At 34.5% G+C, this 18,952-nt stretch overlaps 1 protein-coding gene across 1 annotated transcript in view; it reads left to right on the forward strand.

Moving 5' to 3' along the window:
- The window catches only part of PTPRD (protein tyrosine phosphatase receptor type D), a 510,657-nt gene that overhangs the window by 236,072 nt on the left and 255,633 nt on the right, over positions 1-18,952 (forward strand). The window contains exon 4 of the mRNA XM_063295062.1: positions 2,221-2,362. Within this exon, the coding sequence (XP_063151132.1) occupies positions 2,221-2,362 (142 nt within the window). The remainder of the gene's footprint in view (positions 1-2,220; positions 2,363-18,952) is intronic.

Below are 18,952 nucleotides of genomic sequence, written 5' to 3' on the forward strand. Positions count from 1 at the left end.
TATGCAACCCATAGCTTATAACATATTGTATATTTATCAGGTGTGCAATAAAACAGGATAGTATAATTAATAAAATTTAAAATGATATACAGTCAGGTTAATAGACATTTAAAAAATAATGAAAACAAAATCAACTTCATTTAATGGTGCTACAGAGGAAGTGTTTAAGATTGTTTTGCCAATAAGTTCTTTAGGATTCAGATAGAATAGGCTGAAACTAGGGTGAAATGCCAAAAAGGGGTTGTTGAGTTATGGAGTTGAGAATTACAGAAGGAAAAAGATCCACATTTCTTCAGCTTGCCAAGAATGGCAGCAGATAGACCCTGGACCAGACAGTGCAGCAGCCGCCTAGAACTTTGGGTCTGTTCTCAGGTTCAAAGTGTCTGTGGCTTTTGCCACTTTTGTATACTTTTCTTGAGGGACCAAAAGGAAAAACAATAACAACTGGAGAAACCTTGGTAGCATATTTCATCAGTGACTTGGTCATAATTTCAGACAGTGGAACCTCAGCCAGAGATATTTTAAAGATGTCATTGTTTCTAGAAGACAAGACCTGGGTATTGTCTGATATCATACTTTGTAACTCAGAGAGTTGACCTGTTGCTAAGAACATTTTTATGGGAAACATTATTTCTAGTATGCAGCTTGCCCTCTCCCCCCAAGCAGGTATTAAAATAGGGAAATCATGAAATGATCTTTATCTTAATTGCTACAAATGGGAATGCTGTACAGATAAAAGGCTCAGGTGAGAGTGATTTACAATAGAATGATGCAATCTGCAAAGCTTTCTAAGTAACTTTTTCTAAGTCCCCGTGTGGAGGAATTTACAATACAAAATATTATCTTAAACACAAATTACCTAACTGGCTAAGTAACCCTTTCTACGTGGCTATAACTTATATGAGCAAAGGGGATAAGGGGTATGACTTCTGCCATGTTCATCTGCTGTTTGGGGAAAATGTGCCTGTCTCCATGGGACAGCTGTCTTCTGTGTTTTCAATTGAAATTCAATTTCATGGGAACCTGGGCAGAATATATGTATATGTATATGTATCTGTGAGATGAGATGAGATGAGGTTCAAAGTATTTGGTACGTGAAGCAGAGTAAGTTTGACAATAAAGCAAATAGTGAGAGATGTCTTCCAACCTGCTGGAGATAGACTCATCAGAAGATTTTTAGGACATCACATGTAGCTTATTGGAGGGAAGGGCCATTTGTTACCGTTGATTGGAGGAAAGGGCCAGTTATGTATTTGAAATAGTGCTTGCATTTATTTTAGTTTTTTATTATTACATACTAAGGGGCAACTTTGTTAATAGTGATTGAACTTAAATCAACTTCTGCAAAGTTTTAGAAATCTGTTGATTTGTTCACAGAGATATAAAAAAATCTGGTGAATATCCACAAGTTTAAAGGTTTCTCACTGTTGTGAACCTATAAGAATATTTCATTGGAAATGTATTTCATTTGCTCTAAACAGCAAAACTTAGGTAACAAGTAACCTGAGAGGGACTTTACCCTGTCCCAATTAAAGACTCAAATAATGATGTTTAATAGTTGGATACCAGTTTCTGCAGGTCTTATGTCAGGATGCATCAGCAAGTTATAGTTTCTGTATTGTCAAATCATTTTATAAGGCTCTGAATAATAGTCATCTGTAGAACACTCTTTGCCTTCAGTCATTATTTAAATATTTATCTAAAATGGAACATTATTAGGACTACCATGTTATTGGCTGCAAAAATCCAGACAATGATAGATGGTAGCAATGTTTTAAGAGTTTTCTAAATCTCTTTCTGCCTACCACATGAAATTCCCTCAATATTATGGTCAACCTGGCCTTGGTGGTTTTAACTTGTTGCTGCCAGCTGATCCAAAGTGTGTAGTAGAGATATTTGAGGATTCAGCACATTGAAGTAGTTTGGAAAGAACTGGTTCAGTAATTGTGAATATGCATCTACTGACTTAGCTAGATATTCAGTATCTTCTTACAGCTCAAATCACTGTCCTATTGTGTTCAGGTCAAAGATCAGAATAACATCAACTAGGTTTCAGTAACACATTATGTTTTGCGCTTAGCTGTACTTAAAACAGTTTTATGAATTTGAACCAGTTACATGGAAGGAATTTAGAACAGTCCAGTTCTGATTATATACAGGATTAACCAAGAGGTAGGTGTTTGTAACAACACCTGTGACAGCTGTTGTTTCTTTCAATAGGTAATAGAGTTTGATGATGGGTCTGGATCAGTTCTCAGAATACAACCACTGCGGACTCCACGAGATGAAGCTATTTATGAATGTGTTGCTTCCAACAGTGTTGGAGAAATAAGTGTGTCCACAAGACTTACTGTATTGCGTGGTAAGTTTTAAAAAATTTTTAATTATTTAAAAATAATTTATTAGGGTTGGCAAGGAAAGTTATTCTAAAATTATAGTATTAATACTTCAGGTTTGTATATTGAAGGCCAATCTGTTGGGCTTTGTTTTCACCTAGAAAGAAATGTCTTTTAAACACTGTAATTGCAATCAGTTTGCCTTAGTCAATGGTGTATAGTGAAAGCAGTTGAAACATTTTCCTTTTTCTATGCCAGGTTTTCCAAGTCATAACTGTTGGTTGAGATCATGATGGCTGTATTTTGTGTATAAATTTCAGAGATGTTGTACATATGTCTGTTTGTCAATATATGTGTGTAGATATGTGTGTAATACAACTAGTGATAACAAAACCATGGTTCATACCTTCACTCAACTGTTAACATTTGTAATTGGATTAACCTTTGACTATGTGAAATACATGAATTTAATAAGCTGCAGTTCACAATGAAAATAATACAAGAAGCTTTATTTGTGGTAAGAATTTATATCAAAAGTAATCCAACAGTTGATACTGATCTTGGCAAAACTATAGAAACAGATTTTATTTACATAATGATGAACTGCAGTTAAATGTTTTAGTGAACATGAGCAGACTTTCCTTCAGTAGTAGAAATGCTGTGAACTTGTTCTATTCTTTATATTTTTTGAGCAATCATAGTCAGGTTGATTTTAAATTCTAATGCACTTACTTTTGATCGTTTCTATTTCATCAGTGACAGGCATCATTTCTATGAACCCACAAACAAGACCTTACTTTAACTAAAACCCAAATATCAGATAGCCTTTGTATTTGAGATCCAGACATTTAGGGATGCTTTACTTTTACTTTTTCATTTCTTAAATATTGTTCTGACACTGTATTTCAAAACAAAGTTTTTTTCAAGTACTTTTCAAGTACTAAGTACTGATCTGATTATTATATATCCATGATGTAGAAATTTTAAAATATTCTGGTTTTTTTGGTTTTTGTTGTTGTCATTTATTTTGAAACAATTTTGGCTGATTAGAGTTCATTTTGTATTATGGTTCCCTTGTAATATGAATACACATTTAATTATTTGTTGTACTCTTCAATACTATCAGATGTAATTTTGTTTAATATTCTGTTTGTATCTGTATATAACATTCAGTTTTCCATTTGCATAACTTTTCTGTGGTTAAGGTTCATGCATTGACAGTAGTATCTTCCCTTGTCTCCTATACTCGAGGCTTTTCATGAATTAGCTGATGAGGAAAGATGTCATGGGGAAAATAAAATAATTGGTGGAAGAGGTGACTCATATTAGCATCAATAAACTTCATTATTTTTCAAAAGGAGCTTCTTTAGCAATTCATCTACTATGTGACAGCTATATTTACCACTAAGAAACTAGTTTTGATTTTGATGTATTTGTCTTCCTATCAGAGGCTTTCCAGTTTTCCTAATATGTATTGTTTGTTTGTTAGTTGTATCTAATGGACATTCTTGGTATTCCTTTGTCTGTTTAATGAAAGGGTATATGCTGGGGAAGAAGAGTTAAAATAAATGAAATGGGAAATGGGAACAAGAAAAGAAGCTGGAGAAGGAAATGAAAGTGTTTTGTGGAGGGAAAATGGAATTTGGCTCTGGGCAGTGGATAAAGCTACAGCTAATTATTGTATAATATTGACAAGCCATTGAATATTGTCTGTGTAGAAAATGTGCCTAGGGAAGTTCCAAGCTACCACTAGAAAATTAGCATCCCATTTTTTTCTGCTGATCTGTGTGAAATGTTTCTGGTAATCCTTTTGCTTTGGATTCTGCTTAAACTGTTTCTTGGCTTGTGTACTAGAATAAGTTACTATTGCACCCTTCAATCTTAAATGTAGAAATTGTGCATTTGCAGGATTCTGGTGATCAGAGAGGCTTCTACATTTTATATCTAATTTCATTTATTGTAGAAGTAGAATAGTGAATTATTAGACTGAAGCATAAGCATCTTCTCACCTTTTCTTCCTTATTTTGTGAATAGGGACATAGAATATAAGGTAGTTACAAAGGTAAATAGTAGTTATTGTTCATTGAAAGCCAGTTTTAATAGGAATGGCTATAAATTAAGGGCATGATTATTTATTTCTTTTTTTAAACATTTTTATTCTAGTTTGTTATTGAAATAATAAAGAACAGGTAACAAATATAATTGCTTTTTCATTAAAATGTGCATTATCATAGATTTTCCTTAATAGTGCAATGAGGCTATTGATCTTTGCTCAGGTATGCTGGGGTTTTAATGTGCAAATTGATTTAAGTTTAAACAATTAATATATGGATATTCCTGACTTATTTTTTTTCTTTTAGAAGAGATTAAAGTAGATATAAAGTGGATTGGAAGGATTTGGATTGGGACTATGTATAATTTTTTGATTATACAAAAAAAAACAAAAAAAAACCAAAACACTTACCAGTACTCATAATGAGCACACACAGGCTATAATGGAAGCAGGCAATTGAAAGAAGACTCTGTTTATCTTGATATTAAATCTAAGAAATCACTTGAAAATAAAAAGGATGAGGATGCTCATAAAGTGGCAAGAAGGGCAAAAAAGAATGTAAAAGAAAATACAGCTAGTCCTCATTTAGTGAGCACAGTTGGGACCAGCAATTTGGCTGTTAAGTGAAACAGTTGCTAAGTGAAACGGCAACTGTGCTTATGATCTTACTTCAGCTTTCCTATGCTTTACGGACCTGCAGAGGTGGTAAGTGCGAGGATTGGTCATAAAGTTACTTTTTCATCACTGTTGTAACTGTGAATGATCAGTAAACAAGGCAATTGCTAAATGAGGACTATCTGTAGAGACAGACAGTTCCACAGGCTGATGCTTAATTTGTTGCATAAAGAACAATCATTGTAAGCCTTGAAATATTTGTGGTAAAGTCTTTATATTTTGGGCTGGGAATTGGGTCAGTGGTGAGGTGAATGTTGTGAGACTGACAATGTGAGTGTAATATTGGGGGCCTGGAAACAGAATATTTTCAAGACAGATGACTCTCATTGTCATGATGTTGGCCCACTTGTGCTTCTACCCCTGCTTAATCAGGTTCATTTTGGATTTCCTCCCCCTGAGTTTTGGGCATGGCTCCTAACAGTTATTTCCCAGAATTATTCAATAAGGCAGGGAATATTCTGAGATAAGCATAGAAAGAAAAGCTATTTGAGAACACTTTTGTGAAGAGACCAGGCTGTCTTCAGATTTGAGAGTCTACCAGGTGCATAGCAGAACTGTCTGCCAGATAATTGTGAAAACCCCCAAGTGCCCTCCCCAGACCCTCCAAAATCTTCAGGTATGTGCAGCAAGCCCTTCTAATGGGTCCAGGTCCTGTGGAGGTCTTGTGTTGCTCTCAGCCTTTATTGGACTAGGAAGTGATCTGACTCATAAATATAAGGTTTGATATTCCTGTATCCATTGAAGATACTTTGTTCATCATTGCTCAGTTTCTCAATGAATGTGGGTCAAAATAATGTTTGAATACACTAAATAGTGAGAATAGCAGAGTACTATATATCTATCCTTCCACTTGGGCATTCCAACCACAATGGGATCCATAAGTCCACTCCTAGCTATGCTATGGAGAGAACAGGGCAAAATATCATTGATGAAATTATTCTCAAATTTGTGCCATTACCTAGAACAGATTATTGTCCTTACAGGATCAGTTCCATATCAAAACAGAAGATAAAATTAAATTTATCTGTATACTAATAAAGAGCACCAAAAGCTGACAAATATCAATATGAATTATTGTAAGGTTAAACAGCTGATTTGGAAGAGGAAATGCACTTTGGATAAGACTGGGTTGAAACTGGTACAGAGAAGTTTGCAGCATATAAAAAGTGGTCCTTGCAAAATATTTAGTTTTATTACAACACTGATGCTATCCAAATAACTTGTTTGTTCAGCTGTTTTTGCACTCATTCCTATTTATTTTGTTTGCATAGTAATGACTTTGATGAGGCATGGAGTCATGGGGGACCACATTGTAATGCAAATCAATGTCAAATAGCATTAGAAAAAAGGGGGGGAAATTAAGTATTCCAGTATCTACATTTGTAGTCTTAGAACTTCACCTTTTATTTTAAAGAGATGGTGCAAACAATACTGGCTTTAACTTTCATAGATTCTATTCCCTGTTCCTCATAACAAGACTGCTTTTTATGTCATCCTAATGAACACTGGGTAATGGAGATCTCAAGATAATTGTTAAGAATTCTATGATCACAGAGTTCCATGAATATATGGTACCTTATTTCCTTTACCTATAGTAATTGTGGTATCATGGAAAAATTCACTGTAAATATTTCGCTGTGACTTCAATAATTCAATTAAAGTAATTGATTATCAAATTATTATACCATTCATGCCAAGATTTGAAATGGTGCCAGGCAGGACTGCCATGTTGTCACATTTTTACATTCAAAGATTCTTCTAAAATGTAGACTGGAAGAATGGTGAAGATCTGAAAAATAATGAAGCACTTGTGCATAAAATAAGGCTGTATGAATCTTCAAAGAGATTACTCAGTTTTAAAGAAATTTGATCAAATAAGTTCTTAAAATCAAATCTTCGATTTCTAAAGCAATTTGAAGTGTTAAATCAAATCAATTATTTTCAAATTGCTTCAGAGAGTTCAAAGGAGATAAAGAAATCTGATGGAGTTTCTGTCTGCATTTTCAAAAACTGTTGCAGCTTTCTTTCTATATATGGATAACACTGAGGGAAGAAATTAGTACCTTCTAAATTGATAAAGAGAGCTGGCCAATGCATTTTATTGCCTCTACAAATCCTGCTTTTCATAGCACTTTGGGGAAGTGTTGCTCTACTGATTATGGGCATTTCTTTAGGGAGGTTGGCTTGGAAGGGAAGAGAGTGTGAGAACAAAGGAGTCAGATTTATTTTATTGCTCTGTTGTGATCTGGCTTGTGCTTTCTACTGTGATCCCCCAAATCCATATTCTTTTTTCTTTATCTTTCTTTTATTCTATGTATCTCATTAATTCACCTTACACTCCCCATTCCCTCCCTCCCTCCTTTCTTTCTTTTCTTTTCTTTCTTTTTTTCGTGTTTTCTTATTCTGATCCAGGAGAAAATTGCTATAAGATATATAAATTCATAAGAAGAATTTATGTTTGTGCTTAATAGAAAATTTCTCTATTAAGAAAATATGTAAAGTTTTACTAAAGTGTCATTTACTCCACAGATCTAACAACCAATCTACTAATGATAGAGTTTTGTGTAATTAGCAAATATGTTACTTTTTATTACTAAAACAATGCTAGTAAATATACATATTCTTGTTATCTAAAATTATAATGCTGAAGTGAAAGAAGCTTGGACTAACCGGTCTTGGACTAGTTAATTTTTACATGGTAGCTCAATGAGCTGTAGTTCTGGTACTAAATATTAGGGCAGTACAGTGCTTCATAATTTTAGGCTGGAAATTACTCGGCTGAAGACAGATTATCTTGGCTTTAACTCTGTTCAACTCAGCAGACGCCAATGTTTAATTCTCTCAGATTTCAAACAGTTATGTTATCTTACTGGTATGCTCTGTCATTGTGTTCTCCATTTCCATTGTTTGGATTCCCATTCAGATGAGTTTAACATAGATTATCTTCAAGTATATCCTTGTTACTGCTCCACAGTATCCATGTTCATGTTAGTCTTGTGTGTGTGCATGTCTACACACCCACACACATACAGAGATTATGTATTGTTAAGTTGGTGTCAGCTCTTAGTAACCACATAGATTTTTCCATGATGATCTGTCCCTCACCTGTTCCTTCAGTTCTTCCAACAGTGCAATATGCATATGCATATGCATATACAGTACATATACATACTGTACATACACATACATACACACACACACATGAAACAAATACAAAGAATAAAGCACAAGTGAATAACTAAAAAGTTCAAGGGTGGTACATTTTTCTGGTAAATCATTAGTAAACTATGAATGATTTAATAATGTATTGCTTTAAATGACTAAACATCACTATTAAGCTTTAAGCAAGAGTAAATATCAAGAACTAGGGTCAAAACAAAATAAAATGCCATATAAAATTATTAGCTACAATAGATTGAGTAAAAACTGAGAATTTGTTTTGTTCTGCTTTAAATATCCCATAAAACTGAAGTATGTACTCTATATATTAAAAAAAAAAGTCCAATTTCTGGGTGAGGTAGAAATCCATATACTGAGTTATAGTTCAGGAATGGTTTCTACTTTAAATTAAATTCTGTGTCAGATTTACTTTTAAGATATGAAGTTATTTTGGGCATCAAGGCATACTCCCACACCGTAGTTAACCATTCTTCCAAACAAGGAATCAGATGACCTTTCCAGTAAGAAGCATATACTATTCTTACGGCAATTAGCATATACAAAGTTCATTCAGTAATAGAGAGGGAATATATAGTTTAGTAGAATTTAATAAGAATAATGTAGGTTTAAATGGGAATGTGACATTTATTTATTTATTTATCACATTTCTTCACCACACATCTCGGCAAGTGATTCTGGGTGGTTTACAATCAAATTAAGATAATGAAAGATTAAAATATCATTAAAAGATATTCATTATAAAAATATAAATATAAAATAGTTCAGTTCAGTTCAATTTTATTACGGTCACTGACCAGTACAATAAATATAAAATATAAAATCCAAGATGGTGAAACAACAGTCTCAATAAAATTTCCCAAGTTCTTATCAAGGTGCCAACCACCCCCATGATTGACTATCTCCCCTCCCACCCCAAGCGAGGTGGCACAGTCAAGTCCTTAATCCCTTTTGGAAGGCTGGGAGACTGGGGGCCTGCCTCACCTCTGGTGGTAACTTGTTCCACAGGGCGGGGGCCATGGTAGAGAAGGCCCTCTTCCTGGACCCTGCCAATCGACAGTCTCTCATGGACAAGGTCTATAACATGCCTTCTCTGCTTGACTGAGTGGGATGGATTGATGTAATGTGGTGAGGCGGTCCCTCAGGTAACTTGGACCCATGCCATGTAGGGCTTTAAAGGTGATAACCAACACCTTGAATTGGACCCGGAAGCAAACTGGCACCCAATGCAGCTCGTGAAGCAAAGGTGTTATATGTGCTATCTTTGGGGTTCCTAACACTGCTTGCACAGCTGCATTCTGAACCACCTGTAGCTTCTGGATGCTCTTCAAGGGTAGCCCCATGTACAGCGTGTTGCAGTAGTCTATACAGGAGATGACTTGGGCATGAGTGACTGACCGGAGGCCTTCCCAATCCAGGAAGGGATGTAGCTGGTGCACAATGTGAAGTTGGGCAAAGGCTCCCCTGGCCACAGCTGCTACCTGCTCTTTAAGCAGGAGTCGTGAGTCCAGGAGGACCCCCAGGTTCCACACTGGATCTGTCTGGGGCAGTGCAACCCCATCCAGAACCAAAGATGGTAAGTTTCTGGATACCGAGGAGCCCACAGCCACTCCATCTTACCAGGGTTCAGCTGAAGCCTGTTGTTCTCTATCCAGACCCCTACAGCCTCCAGACACCAGAAGACTGTGGTTGCAGCATCTCTTAAGTCACCCGGGATGGAGATGTATAATTGGATATCATCAGCATATTGACGATACCTCATCCCGTGGTATTAAACATTTGTTTTATTCTAATATAAATAATTTCCCATTGTTTGGCTTTACAGCACTGTCACCAAATATTAAAAGAAATTATCCAACCTGTTCCAGCAGTTTTTAGACAATAAATTATCAGTTTTAGCAATTAAGCAATTAATATTGCAGTAATATACAAATAATAAAACATTCTGAACCAATTTTCTCTTAAGTATGATTTCTAGAGAAAATATAACATTCCGCTTGCATTTAAATTCCCATTGTTGCATCTGTATTACTGCATTCAAATTCTGCATCCATTTAATCATGCATTCTTTGATTTGTCCAGATTCTAAGTCGTATTTCATCAACAGTTTATAAATCAGGCCCAATATATGTTCCAAATTGTGAATTATAAGATTTTTTAATTCAGTTAGGTCTTTCAGTATCGTCTTGTTTTTGCAATTCTTTTAGTGCTTTGGTAGTTATTTGAAGATACTTAGGCCAATCAGGTAAACTAGACCATTGTGAAGTAAGAATTTTAACAGATTTTACCTTTGTCTTATTGGTAGTTAAATATTGTGATCTAAACAAGTTATTAACCTTCCACTGAACAAATTTCTTAGTACTTTACTCTTCTCTATAAAAGTAGATATGTAATGAGAAAAAGAGAAAATATCTGATATGCTTTCCCTGTGTTTGTTCCAGACATCTAATATATTCCTTAATATTTAATGATCACTTATAAATGGTTCATTTCTGTTTGTATCAGCCCAAAGATATTTATACAAACAGGAGGTCCTGACCTTTCTATAGAAGTAGCTGCAGTATAAGTTGTCACTATCCACTCTGAGATCCTTGTTAAACTAGCATAGTAATACATTTTAAAGTTTGGAACTGTTAATCCACCTCTCTCTTTTGAATCTTGTAAAATCTTGAATTTAATCCTTGGTCTTTTATTGGACCAAATGTACTTCATTATTTGTTTGTTGTTTTCAGTACAAATTTCAATTCAAACTGGAGTCACTTGAAAAAGAAGATTAAGTCTCAGTGTGATTTTCACTTTGATGGCTGCAATTTTTCCTAGCCATGACAGATGTAATTTGTTCCCTTTAGAAATATCTGCTATTACACTTTTCCAATGATAAACAATTACTTTTAAATAAACCCTTATTAATTTTTGTCACAGAAATTCTTAAATATTTAAATCTTTAACTTTTTACAGTGACATTAAACCCCGTTACTACATAGAAGTAGTAGTAGCTTTTCAAATCAAATTCCAAATTACTATATTATTTTTTTCTTTATTAACATGATAACCTGATATAAATCCATATTGCTGTATACATCCCATTAACAGCATTGAGGAGTCTTTAGGTGGAGTAACTATAATATCAGCATATAACTTCAGTGTATGTTCTTACATTGCTAGTTTGAAATCTCTCCTGAGATTTTGTTTTCTTGATAGATTTTAATTGCCAATGGTTATAATGCCTATAAGAATAAAGAATGGGAAACAGTCTTGTCCCCTTCAGTATGGTGCATTGTAATTAAAAAAACCAAAACTATTATCTTGGTCTTTGGTTCTTTATAAATCCTCTGTATCCATATAAGAAAATTAGGGCCACAACCCATGATTTTCAAAACCGTGCAAGCATGAAAGACGATTCCAAACTGTCAAGGGCTTTTTATAAATCAAGAAAATCATAGCCACTTTATAATTTTAAAAAATTTATTAATAACATTCAAAATATGCCTAAAGTTGTTTCTTACTTATCTCTCCTGGACAAATCCAGTTTGGTCAGGATGTATAATTTCAGTTTAAAAAATTACTTCTAATAGCAAATATTATCATGAAAGGTTTATAATCTACATTTAAAAAAAGTCTGCATGACTCAGGACAAGTCAAATCTTTTCTTTTTTTTAATAAATCAAAGAAATAAAAGTTTGTTTCCATGATGAAATTCTTTGCATCCCTGAATCTAATTCATTACTTGAGTTAAAGGTTTAATCAGAATTTCTGAAATACGTTATAATATATACAGATCCAAGAGCTTTACTCAATTTCATATTTTATTGCCTCTATGGTTTTAGTTATAGGTTGATTTTAAAAAACTTTTTAAATCAATAAATGTACTCTTCAATCATTTCTGGATTAGATTTTTGTTTAGTATAAAATTTGGAATAATAATTGACAAATTTCTGCATCTTTTTCATTGTAAAAAATTGTTTCATCCCAAATAGTTCATCTGTTCTGTTCCATATACTCTTGATAGGCCAGTAATTCATCTGACTTCCTGTATTTTGCAAAGTATTTCTGTTTAATAAAATGCAACTTCTTCTAGACTTACTTCTAAAAAAATGTATTTGATTCTGTTTTTCTTTTATATTTTCTTTCAGATGCAAGATTAAGTATATGCCTCAATTCTAATTTTTTTGAAATCATTCAGTAATATGCAAAATTTTGTTTTTGCATGTTTTTTTTCCCTATTTGATGCTAGAGAGATAAACAAACCTCTCAGAAATACTTTACTAGCATCCCATAGATAAAGTAAACACCAAAAATTAAGGTGATTTGGAAAAAACTCTTTAATTCCTGTAACTCTTCAGTTTAATATCCTCCTGTGATAATAGTAGCTCATTAAGTCTCCACCTGTTCGATCTGAAAATACCTTCTTTTAGTCTTAGAGTTATTGGATTGTGATCTGCAAAAGTCTTCATATTTTTATTATTAGTTAACAGTGAATTAGAGATCCAGTGTGTGTCTGTCCTTGAGTAAATTTTATGAACTGAAGAATTGAGTTTAGATTAAATAGATATGTGGAGTTTCTAATCCTAGAACAAATGATTCATAGTTAAATCTAAATCAAGAATCCTGTTCCCATAATCTACATCCTAAAATTAGAAGTTAATTTGAAAGCTATGACTATGATTTGTTTTATAGCTCAGCTAATCTAAAACATGAACTCTAAATCTGGAATCTGAAATTTATGTAACTTTTATTAAGAACCAGAAGAGATTTGTTTTAAGAACTAAGCATGTATCATTTAAAAGCTTGGGAACTTTAAATGTATTGATTCCTAAAGAACTGAGCCTATGAAGTGGACAAAATGCATTGTTAATCTATAATTTTCAATTAATTTGTAAAATCTTAAAACTGCTTCTTTTAAAAAACTGGTAGTCTTGATCTTGCTTTCATTCTGTGATTATAATGAATGGGTATATAGATTTCTTCCAAAGAATCAACATTTCAATTTATTTCACTAGTATATTCTAATATTATGGTCCTCTATATTTTTCATTCCTGATATTCCCTATTTGGTGAATCTCCATTTATGAAAAAGGTTTATATTCTTACAATACTGTAATCATTTTAAAGTTTGGACCCATGAAGTCCATCATCAAATTTGAGCTGAATTCCTCTTTTTATTTACTCAAAACTCAGAACAATGCTGTCAAAATGTAATATTATTCTGAGGTTTTAAAAAACCAGCAGCAGTTGCCCCTGGCTACCTTTATTTACTCCAGAATTCCTCCCTGAATGGACTTGACAATGGGGTCACTGAGAGTGAATCCGGAAACCAGCCTTTCTCAACCTTTTGACCCTGGAGGAACCCTTGAAATGTTTTTCCAGCCAAGGGGAACCCCTGCACATTCAGGCTCAAATATTTTATCTCAGTTACTTTTTAAAAACATCTTGGTAGAGTTTGGGAAACATTTTTTGTTTCATTCCTGAGAAAGGAAGAACTGCTTCATGGTAGTGTCATGAAAAAGTAAAGTAGAGACAGTATATATGAATATCTCTGGATTATGTCCATAATAACTTCGCACAGATCCGGTTTATCCTTCCTTCAAATGTTTTGGCTAGGTAACTAGTTATTTCTGTTTTAAACTTCAGTGTTTTAAACTTTAGAAACCAGGATAGCTATGATCCAAGTAGATATGAATGTCAACATAGAACTGCATTTTGTTGCTTTACTCCCTAAAGTGATCTTGTCTTTGTAGTGGACATAAAGTAATGTGACTGCCACTTGAAACAGGATCAATAAACATAATGAAACTGTCACTTAATCCAAGTTTTACTCCCTTGCTGCCCAACAGACTCTCTTCTTCTCCTATCCCTGGCTCTTAATGTATTGAACAAAGGCTATTTTGAAGAACTTCTCACAAATTTGTTCTTCAGATGTGAAATAATGATTGATTCCCAGGGTATTTTAACAACTTTGTGTGTCATAGAAAGGCTAAACATACAGTATTTCTCATTTAATAATCAGCAGTATAGCAGGACACAAATTTAATCTTTAACACAGTTAATGTTTGTTTTTTTAAAAGAATTGACATATTGGGTGGAGCATAATTTATTCCTGCCATTTGGTAAGGAATAATTAAGCATATTGAAACTGAAAGATAATGTATGTTTTAGTGTCTCATTGCTCAGGCAGATGACATAAAAACAAAATTTCAAAAGATGATCTCGTCTTTCACCTAATCTGCCAGGAAGGAAAAGGAGATTCATGGTTCATATTACAAAACTGTGTACTTTAATACAAACAGAATAATTTTATTATTGCTGTATTAGAAATTAAGACTAGGAATCTTGTTATAAATATCTTGTTCAATCTGAAGTCATGCCTTCCTTCATACAGCATTATTTTCTTAGAATCATAAAGTTGGAAGAGGTAGAGGTATCTAGTCTGACTTCCTGCTCAGTGCAGTATCCACTAGAGCATCTCTTCATACAGCTCTCCAACCTCTGTATGAAGACCTCTAATGAAAGAAAACTTACCACATTATATGGCAGCATATTCCATCTCTGACAACTTATACAGTCAGGAAATTCCTTCTGATGTTTAGCCCAAACCTGCTTCTTTGTAGTTCTAACTTAGTGGCTCTGGTCCTAAAGTAGTAGAGAATAAGTCAACTATTTCTGTGTGACAACTCTTCAGATACTTGAAGACTTCTGCCACATCTCTTTTGGTTGTCTTCTCTGTAAGCAAAACTTACCTACATCCTTTAACTATTTCTCATAGAGCAGCTAACCTGTTGAAAGGGTAAAATGAATAATAAACAACTAAGTTAAAATAATAAAAAATATAATTACATTATATCCATGTTTTGCAATCTGCACTAAAGTCCAGTTTTCAGGCTTAATTTGGAGAGCTGGTATTATTGTTTGAAACTCTAATAATTTGTGATAGGTTACCAAAGGAATATCACCACTCTTACTTATTTATTGAACAAATTTATAAGACAGCCCAACTCACACATGGTGACTTCGGGTGGCTTACAGAATTAAAAACCATAAAAACATAATATTCATTTACTTATCAGAATCCTGAAATTGTCATCAGAGCTGGTTCCCCCACCCACTGAAACAAATCATGATTAGAAGAGAAAGGATATTTTCTGTAGTGGTGACTTACTATTTGTAGAATACCCTTCCATTAGCTTGTTGGGACCTACTTTATAGATATGACATCAAGAACTAATTTGGGCCTTCAGTAATTTAGTTTGATGCTATTTTATTACTGTAATTTTATGTTATATTTATTGGCAGTATTATAGCTGCGCCCAATTTTTATCTTCTTTGTTCTACTGTTATTTGCTGATTTTTAAAAATACTGTTATTGGTTAGTAAAAGTACAATGTGAATGAAAGAAAGAAAGAGAGAAATTCTGACTCCTGTGAAGCCATTCCCCTCATTACTATGCCTAACAGCCTGCTAATTTTCTAGAAGAAAATTTATTTTTTGAGGTTATGCAAGAAAATTATAAAGTACAGCTATACATTAACAAATAATTAGATCTTCTAAGCAATTCTATAACATTAAATTTTATTATGATCTTGAATAGTAAGTGCTCATCCAGATTACCATGTAGTGATTTCAGTACAAGTAGATCATTTCAATTTCTTTTTCATATCAGAGATGAAAAACAGATATCTACTTTATGTGAGAACATGATATTTCACAACTTTCATATTGCAAACTTCTATATTAGTAACCCAAATGATGTGTCTGAAAAATTTCAGCATGAAACAATAACACTTTCTTGCCTAACTCTCTGTAGAGAAATTTTAAGAGTAATTATCTGTACTTAAATTGCCTTACATTACAACTCTGTGAGGTAAGTTAGACTGAAAAACAACAACTTCCCCAGTGAGTTTCAAGGCTAAATGGGGACTTGAACCTTAATCTCCCTAGTCTCAATTTTAGACCTGTGCACAAAAAAGCTTTGATATAGTCAAAAACATTAACATAGGAGAATGATTCTGAGATACAGTTTATTTTGGCCATTGAGCATCTTTAACACTATCTGATTCATTTATTATTAAATGAATTATCCTCTTTTTAAACAATGTATTCATTTGGGGTTTGTTTTAATACTTTAGTGATGTGATTACTATTTTCACTTTTCTGTTATACTTTGGTTAGCCTTTTCAGTGATTGCTTTGGAAAATCAGTGTCCATGCAGATGTGTCTATATGTGTGAGCATGTGTATGGTATTAATAAATACTTCTTTCAAGAACTTAAGGAAATTGACTTGTCAAATTACAAATAGAATATATTTCATTTGGGAAGAAGGCCTATACTTTCAAGCTTAACTTGCCATAGATTTTGTGCACAAAAACAAAATGAGCAAAAGCACAATAAATTCCAATTTGTTTTTTTAATGTAATTATCAAAATGCTTGCTGTTACTGCTGCTAGCTTGATTTCTATACTGTTTTTCATTTAAAAGGAGCCCAAAGACAAAACCATTTACCAGTGGTGTTTACTAAGCAATGTATGGAAAATGTGGCAGATATAATTTGTCCTGATAAAAAAAGCGATTTTTCTAAAATCAGTTTGTCTCACCAGACTATAGCCAGGCGAATTGAAGAAATAGGAAAATCTATCGAAAGAGGTTTGAAGAGTAAAGCTGCTAATTTCAAATTTTATGCTTTGGCGATGGATGAAAGTACTGATGCTACAGATACAGCTCAACTTGCCATTTTTATTAGAGGTATTGATAACAAATATAATGTCACTGAAGAAATGGCTTAAATCATGATGTTATTTGTTTGCAAGAAACGCATATTTTTTTTAAAAAGAGGTAAAATATGTCTGGTTTATCTACTGATGGCGCCCCAGTGATGGTTGGTAAATCTGAGGAACTTACAAAATTGATAGAAGGTGATGCAAGTGCCACCAGCAACTCACATTTGATGAAGTATCACTGCATTCTACATCAAGAAAATTGATGCTCGAAAGCTTTAAAAATGGATAATGTCATAAGGGCCAAGGGATGGAATCATTGTCAATTACAGGAGTTCCTTAAAAGTATGGATGCTGATTATGGGGAGATCATTTACTTTTCTGAAGTACGGTGGCTAAGTTGGGGTAAATAAAGGCAAATTTTATCTATCTATCTATCTATCTATCTATCTATCTATCTATCTATCTATCTATCTATCTATCTATCAAATTTGTTACCACCCATCTCCTCCCACCAGAGGGACTCTGGGCGGTTTACAACAATAATCAATAAAACAATAAATACACAATAAAATTACCTTATATAAAAATATAGTATCTAAAAAACAGTTACAGGTAAACAATAAAAATAAAATCCGGATGGCAGAAATAACCCAGTCCTTGTATGTGACAAGCACTGTAGGCCACTAGCCATCCGCAAACATGACAACTCCCCTCCCTGCCCCAAGCCAGGTGAAAGAGCCAGGTCTTCAAATTCCTCCGGAAGGCCAGGAGGCAGTTGGAAACACACACACACACCCCACACACGGATGTATTAACCATCACCTGGACCCAAACACCTGTCACCTCCCGGGCTCCTTTCACCAGCCAGGAGGGGCATGGGTCTAGATGACAAATGATGGCATTCACAGTCTAGAGGACCCTGTCCACTTCCTCGGGTCCAACAGGATCAAACTGTTCCCAGATAACTAGGTTAGTACGCTCCCTTGGTATCTCCATGGACCATGCCTCATGCTTGAAGTCTAACTTGGAAGGGATCCAAGCGATTTTGTCCTGCAGATGCTCAGAAAACTCCTCTGCACGGCCCTGTACAGTAGGTGGGTCAGTGGGCCCACCATCCCAAAAAGGGAACAAGTGATTTTAAAGAGGGACATTGGGCAGCATTCTGTGGATATGATAAGAGCAGAGAAGTATTGATGCTTCGCTGCTCTTATCACCACAAAGTAGTCCTTAATAGTGGCTCTAACCTGTGTTCGGTCGGATTCAGTCTTTGTCTTCCTCCAGCAGTGCTCTATACATCTCTTAACCATCTTCAGAGCCCTCAGCTCCTCTGTAAACCACGGGGAGTGTTGGGTTCGATGGGGCAAGAGAGGTCCCACCGGCACGATCCTGTGCAAAGCCACTGCCACCTCCCTATTCCAGGCAGCAGCCAGGGCCTCCACTGGAACGTGAAGCAGTCCATTTCAAAATACTGAAAAGATTTTATGATTTGCGAAATGAAATCCATTTATGGAATCAAAAAGAAACTGTGCCATAACCTGAAGATAAAAAATGGCTCACAGATTTAGCATTTTTGGTGGATTTGACTGCTCATTTAAATGAGTTAAACATGCGTCTTCAAGGTGAAAACCAACTTATCACTGCAGTGTTTCAAACCATCACACAGAGTTTGAAATGAAACTTAAAGTATGGCACACTCAAGCTATGGAAAACAATTTTATATATTTTAATGTTGTTGTTTATTTGTTCAGTCGCTTCTGACTCTTTGTGACTTCATGGACCAGCCCACGCCAGAGCTTCCTGTCGGTCGTCAATACCCCCAGCTCCCCCAGGGACAAGTCCGTCACCTCTAGAATATCATCTATCCATCTTGCCCTTGGTCGGCCCCTCTTCCTTTTGCCTTCCACTCTCCCTAGCATCAGCATCTTCTCCAGGGTGTCCTGTCTTCTCATTATGTGGCCAAAGTATTTCAGTTTTGCCTTTAATATCATTCCCTCAAGTG

The sequence above is a fragment of the Candoia aspera genome, chromosome 2 (genome assembly GCF_035149785.1).
Source record: "Candoia aspera isolate rCanAsp1 chromosome 2, rCanAsp1.hap2, whole genome shotgun sequence".
Lineage (NCBI taxonomy): Eukaryota > Metazoa > Chordata > Lepidosauria > Squamata > Boidae > Candoia > Candoia aspera.